The 12,077-nt window shown below is 45.2% G+C and overlaps 1 protein-coding gene across 4 annotated transcripts in view; it reads right to left on the bottom strand.

Annotated features, from left to right (window-relative positions):
• The window catches only part of LOC139368178 (centrosome-associated protein CEP250), a 112,828-nt gene that overhangs the window by 91,840 nt on the left and 8,911 nt on the right, over positions 1-12,077 (bottom strand). For all 4 annotated transcript variants that reach the window (XM_071106791.1, XM_071106788.1, XM_071106792.1 and 1 more), the window contains exons 2-3: positions 11,454-11,531; positions 8,181-8,246 (exon numbers count right to left, since the gene is read on the bottom strand). In XM_071106791.1, coding sequence (XP_070962892.1) covers positions 8,181-8,246; positions 11,454-11,531 — 144 coding nt within the window. The remainder of the gene's footprint in view (positions 1-8,180; positions 8,247-11,453; positions 11,532-12,077) is intronic.

Here is a 12,077-nt window from a genome sequence, read left to right as displayed (position 1 = left end):
GCCAGAAATGTTTAATGCTTTTCGACCCGTCCCCAAATTAATGTAATTGGTTCAGAGTTTGTTTTGAAATTTTAACCTGCATGTCGTGATCGCGTTTGGTGTAGTGGAACATAATATATTTATGCACGCAGCCAGTCTGGGTTCCATGTAACTATGTTGGGCAAATCTGTAAACTGTGAGGACTGTGTGTGTGGATTTAAGCATGGCCACTGGGAATGTTGTTTAGACATTGTAATTTGGGAAGTCCTTATTTTTTTTTAGGAGGTAGGGTGTCAATTTCTTTTAGTAACTACTCTCTTCAAAGCGTCTGGTAGAAATAGTCTCTGTATGAGCCACAGCATTAGCATAGCAACCTTCAGCATATTTGCATTGCGTTAGCATAACAATGTCACATTACAAGCTACTCTAAACCTCTGCTGGGGTCATTGAGATATAGATAGGGTGAACAGTAATTTCTCCATTAGGGGCTAAAAGACTGGCGGCAAGAACCTTAGCATTGTTATTTAGCAGACAGCCAGTGTTAGCCTAGCCGACGGACAGTAGGCCTACAGTGCAGTAAGTCTAGAAAGCACGGCTGGACCGAGCTGCTTTGACTAAAGTGATGAAAGTATCCAAACAGTGAACCACTGGGACAGATTAGATCTTTATCTGTGTCATATCCGGGATGTCTGTTGACTAAAGCCAGGCCAGAAAGACTGGAGAGCAGAGGTTTAAACAGATGGAAAAAGAGAGAGACAGGAAGAGGGTAGTGGAGTGACAAATAGTGTGAAAGCACCCACAGGAAGTAGGTCCGTGTGTGTGTGTGTGTGTGTGTGTGTCAGTATATAGGACTATACTGTAACAGGCACTAGAATTAGCAGCATACGTTATGACTCTCTTCAAGGCTGCTCAACCTTGGTCTCTTTACCCACCCATTTCCCAGTTTCCATCTGCAAACATGGCAGACAGGGCACAATAGGCCTCTTTAGCGCATTGGTTTGCCGAGTAGCCCTTGAATAACTCACTTTTTAAGTTATCAAAATAACTTCTGGATAATGTTCAAAACACACAACCTTTATCACAAGAAAACAGACGGCAAACTTCGTTTTGGTTTTATTTTTGCATATTATGTCACTGATTTGGCTTTCCACTAATGGCGGAGCTTAAACGCAAGGGAGCATTCAAACGAAAAATATGGCATGTTTACAAAACATAATTTGCCATTGTATGAGACAATAGCTTTCTGCCTTGGGATCTGTGGCAGGGCTGTGTAGTTGTTCGGGAGCAAACTGTATGGACCTAGGCGATTAGAAGCCCAGTGAATGGGTATTCCCATGGTTTTGCGGCTTTGTACGTCGGGAACAGTGACCCCACTGTAAGCCGCGGCTGTTTACATTCCAGAAGATCAGTTCCTACTGGAGCCAGGGGAAGGAAGGGCAGGGGTTAAAAAGCACTCTCACGCACCCAATCTTCCCAGTCCAAAACAAGCCTTGACGCGGTCTGTAAACAAACTAGCAGAGAACACCACTTGGGTTTAGACTTACACAGTCTTATAGACGGTCTGACTTGTAATCCACTTCCCAACTCCTCTTTATCGGTCGCTTTCCCTCCCGTCTATTTCTAAATCCCTCCTTTCTCTTCCACACACCCACCCACCCCTCCTTCGATCCCTGTGAATTCTCTTTCCAACATCCCTAACTACCCAAATCCCTCTCAAATCTACTCCCATTCCTACACCATCACCACCTCTTTCACTCCATCCCGCGCTCTCTCCTATAAACCCAGTCCCCCTCCCTCCCTACTCCGCCTCTCCCCTCTTTTCCCATGGCTGGCTGCAGTGTTTCGAAAGCCTTCTGGGAGCGAGCAGCTCTAATTGAGGGGGGGGGGGGGGGGAAGTGGGCTTCCAGTTATGTCCCGCCACAGATCGCCTGGAGGCAACAACACTGCAGCACTCCCTGTCCCCTGTATCCACATGATCAGGCAAAAGACAAAAGGCTTTTTGGAGCCAGTTAAAAATAGCTTGCAGTTTAATGTTGGGGAGGGGGGGCCTTGCACGTTCCAGTGTGTCACAATCTCATCTCACGTGTGGCAAGCAGACAAATCTTTAGCCAAATCTTTGGCCAAGGCAAACTCAGACTGGGGTCTTACACAAAACCTGTAGCGGTGCGTTCAAGCAAACAAGCTGTAAAAAGAGGGAAAGAAGGCCAAAACGCCAGCAATTAAAAAGTACGTACAGTTCGGTTTGTCCAAGTGAGACTGAACAGCATTTAGTGGTGCCTCTATGGCTTTCGTGTAGAATCAGATCCGCCTCGGCTCTGACCAACCCCACAATCCCTTATCCTTCGACAACCACTTTTACATAATTCACACTAGAAGAATTAGATAAGACTACTAGCCTCGGGATGCTAAAGGCAACGCTTTTAAAATAGCTGCCGTGATAGAACCAGTGAGAACAAGGGAACGGTGATCCAATCACTGATCAAAGTTACTTAGGCTAACACGCCAATATAACAACACGCCCAATAGACAGCATGTAATATTAACTTAAAAAGGCACTGCCAAAGCAGAAACAACGATTGCAAAAAAATCAACATAAATCAATCCTAGCTCTAATTCATGGTTTTCGATACAGCAGCAGAATCTGGCCTACCCTAACAGGATACAAAAGCTGAAACACAGTCAGGAAACAAGTAACCTAATATGATAACATTCATAGATGTAATTCTACAGCGTCTGGAGAAAAAAAACAAACAGCAGCAGCAAGACAAAACGATATCCCACCCGAGTCGGATTCTCCACCTCATGCCAACGAGTTAGTGGGTGTGTTGAGCATGAATACTAGATTAAAAACATGAGCTGGCGCACAACCAGACAAATGTGTTTGTGTTGAGGTGCTGACTAACGGCGAATAAACTCTAAAAATAAAGAATGTCGCACACTCCATATTTAAACTCCCAGCAATTTAATGGGTATTTACCAACGTTTCGGCATCACTGTGCCTTCCTCCGCACCCTGTGCCTACCTCCGCACCCTGAGGGAGGCACAGTGAGGCCGAAACGTTGGTAAATACCCAATAAATTGCTGGGAGTTTATAGATGGAGTGTGCGACTTTCTTTAGCATGAATACTAACATGAACACCAAACCTATTTTAAGCCACGTCACACAGTGGCTGTTGGAGATTAGGTGTTGAGCTGTGCGTTTGAACCAAGCCAACGAAGTGGTCAATAGGAGGTGTGGCCGGGCCCATTTTAGACCGCGTCGCAAGAGGGTCATTAGAGAGTGGGTGTCGAGCGGTGTGCTGGTGATGTTGTCAAGAGTCTCCCGCTGAGACGAAAAATCTCCACGCCTCACCTGCTTCTGTCCGAGGTGTGATAAGGGATTGTGGAGCGTGCGTCTGTGATACGCGCTTCTCTCACGCAGTCTAAGCATAATACACATCACAACATGTTCCATGCAAAAGTGAAAGCCATATTTGTGGAAATAAGTTCAGCAATGACATTATGTTCCTCTAGAACTGCTTACTCAACTCCTTCAGGTGACCGTGACTCCTGTCGGAGGCCTTGAAACACTTCTGACCCAGCAACACTTGTTCCTGACACACACTCTGCAGTCAAGCACTCTTTGTCCTACACAAGCGCTCACACACACGGCTCGCACACCACATTCTTGAGCCGCTTTAGGATTGCAAAAACAGCTAGTTCTTTTAACAAAAGATAACAAAAAAAAAGTCACCTCTGGTAGCCTACAATTCACCCATGCCATGGTCAAACATCCATTTAACACGCTGTTGAACAAAGAAACAGAAAGGCGTTGCCAAGGCAACGCGACAACTTCAGACAGCCCTTGCAAAACTTGTCAATACCGCATGTTCCACGATTGGTGCTTTCATTCATATGTCAATTGAATTCATATCTTTCAAAATCAGAAACAAGGATGAAATCTTTAACATAAAGCTCCAAGTTTACAGATTCATTTTGGAAATGTACTTAGAAAATGTTAGTTGTTTTGGGGCCTATGCTACGACAAACCCAGCACTAAAGCACAAAGCCCATTGTACCATACACTAGGACGGATGCACATGTTTGATATAGGCAGACACGTTCCGCTCATTCTCTCTCTCCCTCCATCTATTTTTTCCCATCTACTGCTACTGGAAAGTAACTCTTCCTACTCTCCATCCACCCACCCACACTTTCTCTCTCTCTGCTATCTCCTCCCACACACACTCTCTCACTTTGGTATATCTTCCCCCTCTCCTTCCACACACACAGTCTCCCTCTGATAACCTCTCTTCAAAGCCACTCTTGCCCTCCTGGTCTAAAATGGTGGTGGAGTCTCACTGGGTGTTCACTGTTCACCCCTGAAGGAGTGGAGGGTGACCCCAAAAACGCCCAGTGGGAACGTGTGATCTCCCCCCCCCCCCCCCCAGGGCGATGCCACATCCTGCGGGTTGGGACCACAGCCCATCTGGGCCTGTTTAGAGCCATGCAGGACACCAGAGCCATAAAAACTAAAGGCCCCGGAAAAAATACACACACACAGGGGCAACCTTCTCATCTCCTAAACCCAACCCTGTGCTCTCTGGTGGGCCTCTGATGTGGCTACAGGCCCTGGGTTTCATGGTTTCGAGGAGACGTCATGCTTTTTGTCGTTCCCATTTCTCAAAAGTCTAAAGGAGTGTGTGTGTGTGTGTGTGTGTGCGCGTGCATTTCCTTGTGTTAAAGTGCGTTACTGTACATGTCATTGTCCTGTTTGGAGTGCGTTTATGCTGTATGATATTATTGCCCATGCCCTTGTGTTGTGGTTAGACGTGTATGCCTAGTGTTGTGTAGTCGTGCGTAGTGCTGCTTGTTTTTCTAACGTAGTGCATGTATGTTGTTAGGAGGCTGGGTGACGAAGGGTATATTTGATATGGAGAGGAAGAGAAGAGGAGGAGTGTGGTCTCAGCAGCCCCACCGAGGCCTTCATCCATCCCTGCCCTCTCATTATGTCCTGGGGATACAGCACTCTCCATCAGGGAGGGAAACACACATGCGAAACACACACACACACACACACACACACCTTATTCTACACAGTGCAATAATTCTTAGGGACGGTACACAACTCGCCTCTCCCACATACGCAATGTGCTTTAGGCCAGTGGTTCTCAACCTTTTTTGGTTCCTGTACCCTCAAAATCACATTATGCTCTGCTTGGAGTACCACGGACGTACCCTCTCATGCATTTTACCAGTAGGCCTATGTTCTTATGAGTCCTCCCAAATACCCTGTGGATAAGCCAAGCACCCCTGAAGGTACACACACCCCAAGATCAGAAGCACTGCTAGGTAGCCTAGTGGTTAGAGCGTTGGGCCTGTAACCGAAAGGTTGCTGATCGAATCCCCAAGGAGCCAAGGTTAAAAAAAAAATCTGTCGTTCTGCCCCTGAACAACCCACTGTTCCCTGGTAGGCCGTCATTGTAAATAAGAATTTATTCTTAACTTCTTATGGCTGGGGGGCAGTATTGAGTAGCTTTGATGAATAAATTGCCCAAACTAAACGGCCTGCTCCTCAGTCTCAGTTGCTAATATATGCATAGAATTAGTAGTATTGGATAGAAACACTAAAGTTTCCAAAACTGTCAAAATATTGTCTGAGTATAACAGAACTGATATTGCAGGTGAAACCCTGAGGAAAATCAAACCAGGAAGTGGCTTCTATTTTGAAAACTCCATGTTCCATAGCCTGCCTATACGCCATTTAAAGGGATATCAACCAGATTCCTTTTCCTATCGCTTCCTCAAGGTGTCAGTCTTTAGACATAGTTTCAGGCTTTTCTTTTGAAAAATGAGCGAGAAATATAACATCGCGTCATTATATGGCCGGGTGCCAGCAGCGTTTTGTATGCGTAACAGAGTTTGGGTTGCCATTGCCTTTCCCTCCCCGACTGAAAAGACAGTTGCGGTTGATATCTTATCGATTATATATTTTAAAAACAACCTGAGGCTTGATTATAAAAAACGTTTGACATGTTTCTGTGGACATTACGGATACTATTTGGAATTTGTTTGCGTTGTCGTGACTGCTTTTTCCTGTGGATTTCTGAACATAACGTGCCAAACAAACAGGTATTTTGGATATAAAAAACATCTTTATGGAACAAAAGGAACATTTGCTGTGTAAGTGGGAGTCTCGTGAGTGAAAACATCCGAAGATCAAAGGTAAACGATTCATTTGATTCCCTTTCTGATTTTCGTGACCAAGCTACTTGATGCTAGGTGTACATCATGTTTTGTCGAGCGATCATTAAACTTACAAACGCTTGGATTGCTTTCGCTGTAAAGCATATTTTCAAAATCTGACATGACAGGTGGATTAACAAAAGGCTAAGCTGTGTTTTGCTATATTGCACTTGTGATTTCATGAATATAAATATTTGTAGTAATATTATTTGAATGTGGCGCTATGCCATTCAGGGGTTGTTGATGACAATTATCCCGTTAACGGGATGGCAGCCATAAGAAGTTAACTGACTTGCCTAGTTAAATAAAGGTTACAATCAAACAAGAGAGTATAATAAAGGATATTTGAGCAACTCGTGCTCTGTTTCACCAAAGGCCTAGCTTCTGGTGCCAGATACAGGAGTTATTTAGCTCAATTTGTAGCCGCTTATTAAAAATGGCCCAACAATTATTCAAACATGATGTATTCATCATCGCTTGTTCTACACTTCACATATCTATATTTAGAGCACTCCAGCTCTCCACCTCCGTTGCTGACCCATTTTGATCCTCCTTTCAGACGGCAGATGAAAAGATGAAGTGACACTAACCGAGGAGGAAGGGAAAGGGAGGGCGAGTGGGAGACACTCTTTCTTTCACTTTCCTCCTCCTCTCCTCCGTACGTATTCTTTATTTGTCCCCTCGCTCAAATCCAAATCGCTGTCTTTAAGACCGTACGTTACGCTCCTTTGGACTCGCTGTCTCAGAAATATTTCATTTCACTGACTCTCAGGTATGCTTCACCCGGTGAGAGGATGATCAATGTGACATGTCCTGTTCCTTTCCTACACACTGATACATGTGTGCATTAGTATGTACGTAACAGGTCTCCACAGATCAACAGTTATTTTCTGATGACCCCTTCGAGTTGAGAGATGCGTTTTCCACCCACATACCAATAGCTTCACCGCCAATGTGCACGCACACACACACACACACACCAGAAAAGGCCTCTTCCCACTGCCTCGCTTACATAAGGACACTCAGCATCTCTCACCAACGAACACCGCAGAGAGAATGAGTCAACAGCATTGAGCAAAGTGCTCTTTCCTCCCGATGCGGTTTTCACCTCTCGTTTTTTAAAGAGCCTCTCTTTCCAAGCAGTTGGATAAGAGGAATAGGGGCCAATCAATACACTGCCTGCCCACTCTCTCCACTCCTCATATGAATTGCTAAACTGCTGGCACTAAGAGGGCAGTGTTGAATATGTGTACCTCAACTTTATTTACTTTAGAGAAACAATTACAACTTTGTGGCAACTTCGTCACAACGCTGTCACGTGGTAATGTCATCACGACCAACCTTCTTAACAACATGTAACGTTGTCACAAGTTGTCAGAACATCATGTGTTGGTAGGGAAGGTAGTAGGATACAGAGTATCCAACAGTGACACTGATAAACAGAAAGGCGTCAAAGTTTATTAAAAATGGCCGTTTTTATGCCTCAGGTGGGAAGTTGCCATGGTCAGTTGCACAGGTTTGTTTGCACCTTAAAACAAAGCACACCTGTGTACCAGACTTATCTGTGACACCTGGTGTCCCCGCATTCCTTTCATGCTCACTGAGCTAGTTCTCTACGAATTAGCATGTTAGCGTGATGTTATGCTAGCCCCAGAGGGACGGTGTGCTCGGAGTGTTGACAACCCAGCCCTGTGGCACCGGGCCCACCTCAGGCACACAGGTACGCCTCAGGAGAGTGTCAGAATCCCAACACTCCGGCTTACACATGCAGGAAAACATCAAAAAAGGCATGTGTCCAACCTGACTGACAACACACGCACAACATTTAGACTGTTTTCATGTCTAAACTGGGCGTAAACGTCTCCGGTTGTGAAAAAAAAAAAAAAAAAAAAACGGCGTTCGTGGAGAAGGAACTCGCTAATAAACTACGGACATCATAAAACATAATTTAGTGCTTAACGGGGAAGTTGACTCACCATCTCGTCCAGGGCGTAACGGAGTAATCCATGTTCGTATAGGATGAAGAACCTCCTCTGCCATTTCTGTAGAGAGAGAGAGCGCGAGAGAGAGATGCTAGTTATAGTGACATCTGATAGGGCAACTTACGCTACAATAATATGTATGCTATTATAGGACTTAAACTGTTGATTTGGGTAAAAGCAATGTAGCTCAAATGCTAAGCGCAACGCAGCTTCTGAAAGTGGTGGATATACAGGCACGGTTGGATTTTCAATGAGCACAGAACACATACTGTATGTGTAGGGAGTTAGCCTATGAATCTATGAACCTATAGTGGCTACGTTATAAAGCAGGGATCACTCAGAAGAATCCCCAAGCCCAACAACACCGAAAAGTCCCCAGCATGCCTTGCGGTTTCATAGCTCTTTTTTTCGGGGACATGGCTGCAGATGATTTAGTGAGTCAGTGTGTCCTTGATCCCAAAGCCAGGACTGAGTCAACACTATTACCCCAACACGCAGACAAGCGCCGCGCGCACACACACACACACACGGGTAAAGCTTACCATTCGGTATCTACTGTGTTGGCTTGGCAACATTTGAAAATGACAGACTTTTGTACTACATACTGGACATGTGTGTCACTTAAATACAGAGAGAGAGACAGAGAGACCGAGAGAGAGAGAGAGAGACCGAGAGTAACCGAGAGAGAGAGAGAGAGAGAGAATGCCTCAAACTCTGTAACAGAGGGGAGGTTGACTTAAGCAAACCACCTAGATATGATCGCTGAGCGATCACTGTTCACCAGGATACATTCCTGGCGCTAACAGGAACCTCCGCTAGCATCTGATGAAAACATGCCACAGCCAAAACAGAAACATCCAGCATACACTCTATGTACTGTAGCTAAACCCTTCAACACCAAAGTGTCCTCCAAGTGTAAATTCTACAACCAGGTTAGTCCATGTTTGTTTGAGGAGAAGATTGGATCACCACAAGACAAAAAAAACGAAATCATCCCTTAAACCCAATCTGTTCCATCTCATTCCCTCGTTTTCCCCTTGAAGGCACTAGTGGAGTTCCAGGTATTAGAACGTATGCAAAGAAACCTGAGGGCGAAACCAGAGCTCAGTGACTCTCTTTTTAGTGAATATGATAAATGGTAGGCTGTGTTTTCCACACTTTTATACCCTCTACACTAGCCCTCTATCACCAACCCCTTCTTTCTTAATGCCCAGTTTTGTCCGGGTGTTTAAGTTTCTGGCCTTGGTTTTCTGCCGAGATCCATCAATAAAAGACGGGGAAGTGCTTTGTGAGCTACGGGGAGTCGGGGGCCCCCCGAATAGGGCTGCCGATAGGCGGCCTCAGCGAAGCCTGACTTACAGGAACATCATACTAATTCAGAGGCCATTAAAACTGTAATATAAGGCTCAGAGGGGGACCACTGAATGCAGTGTTTGGCTTTCGCCGGACATAGCGGGACCCATGTCGCCCCAAAAGGTTGACTCAAGCCCTCCCCCTCCCCCCCAAAAAAACACATCTGGAAGATTGTGAAGCCTCTTGGAAGAATGTTCTATGAACAGACTAGTCAAAAGTGGAACTTTTTGGACAACGGGACTGGTGAAAACCAAACACCGCATTCCACAGTAAGAACCGCACGGTGGCGGTAGTGTGATGGTTTGGGGATGCTTTGCTGCCTCAGGACCTGGATGACTTGCCATCATTGATGGAACCATGAATTCTGCTCTGTATCAGAGAATGTCAGGCACATCCATCTGTGAGCGGAAGTGCAGCTGGGTCATGCAAACAAGACAACGATCCAAAAATCACAAACAACGCTACATCAGAATGACTCAAAAACAACACATTTAAAAGTTCTGGAATGGCCTAGTCAAAGTGCAGACCTAAACCCGATTGAGATGTTGTGGCAGGTCCTGAAACGATCAGTTCAGAGTCGAAAACCCACAAATGTCACCGAGTTAAACCAGTTCTGCATGGATGAGCAGGCCAAAATTCCTCCACGGGGATGCGAGACTGATCAACAACTACAGGAAGTGTTTGGTTGCAGTCATTGCAGTTAAAAAAGGTGGCACAACCAGTTATGGAGTGTGTGGTGGCAATTACTTTTTCCACACAGGTACATAACTTTGTTTATTAAATACATTTAAAAAAAAGTTGCAATATTATGTTTTGGTTGAAGAGCTGACAACATTCAGTGTCCATACTATGCAAAAATAGAGAAAACGGCACTGTAATAGCGATCCCCCCCCCCCATACCTACCCAATACGGGACCGACCATACCTACAGTTGAGTCCTCTGCCAACTTCAAATCTAACAGGGATCCATACATCCATCGTCAACCTTTCATATGGGCCAACCATTTCAACCCCCAATTCAGCATGTGTGTTTATTTACACTCCTGAAGAAAAAAAAAGTGCCTGTGAATGATATCACGAGGTGGGAACTGTTGACAGGGCTGAGGCCAATGGCTCCAGAGATGCTCCCCCTCCATATGGAAGCCATCAGGGGCTGTGAGAACCGGGACTTTTCCCACTCCCCCTCAATCTTCCTCTTTTAGGATGCTCCAACATCATATCGGAGCGAACACGGAAAGTAAGTCTTACAAACTAACCCAGGGCACCGGCAGCAGAGACACGGAGTCAATATTATGCTCATTAGCCCCTGAGAAAGAGCTGGTCGGGGGGGGGGGGTTCTTTTTTTAGAAGGCGCACCATGCCACCCACAGGGAGCCGCCCACTCACTGTGTTCTTACTCGCACAGCCAAGTCAAAAGGGTTGCAAATTGTGACTAAACGGTCACACTCTGGCTCCAAACCTCAGTCGAGCGTAGCCTTAAAGAGGTAACTTGATCAGAGCTCATACAAGACTCGCAGGCGAGTCAAAACATCCTGATTCAAGACTACTGCAGTTATTTTTCCATCTGCTAAGCTAACAATTGTTAACTTTCTGCAAACCGCAACTCCAGTTTTATTAATTTCTGTTTGTTTGTGGCAGAACAGAGACAAGACTACAGAGACCGACGTCGCAAGAATAGCTTGCTGGGAACTCAGAACTTTAGAGGCAACATAAAAATCAATTGCTGTAGGCCTGTGCTTTGATAAAGTGTGACCTTTCTTCTTCTGCATAGCCGTACCAAATGATTGAGTGACCCGGAATCTAGAAGGACTCCTACAATACATTTTGACATCTCAATTGAATGCACTTGACAACAAGTTTACAACTGGGTTAGAATATATTTGTCAAAAACCAACCAGAGGTTAACTAACTTACCCGAGATCTGTGCAAGGGATTGCCAAAATTGGTTCCTTCTGGAGCCAGGAGCAACCATCCTCCATATATAGGTTTTGCCTAATGGGGAAGAAAAAAAATGAAGATGGATTAAAGAAAGCGTTAACAAAATAATTAATTGGCGAAATAATGATTTAATAAGACTGACCAAGCATATGCTCTTATCTAGGGACTCTTGCGTAACCTCCAGTAAGAGTAATGTCAGACCGCATAGCATTGAAATAGCCTTGCGTTATAGCTGTTTATTACCAATGTACACTACATGACCAAGAGTATGTGGACACCTGCTCGTCAAACATCTCATTCCAAAATCATAGGCATTAATATGGAGTTGGTGCCCTCTTTGCTGCCATTACAGGCTCCACTCTTCTGCGAAGGCTTTCCACTAGATGTTGGAACATTGCTGCGGGGACTTGCTTCCATTCAGCCGCAAGAGCATTAGTGAGGTCGGGCACTGATGTTGGTCCTTTAGGCCTTGCTCATAGTCAGCGTTCCAAATCCTCCCAAAAGTGTTCGCTTGGGTTGAGGTCAGGGCTCTGTGCAGGCCAGTCAAGATCTCCCACACCGATCAACAAAACATTTCTGTATGGATCTCGCTTTGTGCAC

This window comes from Oncorhynchus clarkii, chromosome 16, assembly GCF_045791955.1.
Source record: "Oncorhynchus clarkii lewisi isolate Uvic-CL-2024 chromosome 16, UVic_Ocla_1.0, whole genome shotgun sequence".
NCBI lineage: Eukaryota > Metazoa > Chordata > Actinopteri > Salmoniformes > Salmonidae > Oncorhynchus > Oncorhynchus clarkii.
The sequence above is the reverse complement of the archived record's forward strand: the minus strand, read 5'-3'. Positions and strand labels throughout refer to the sequence as shown.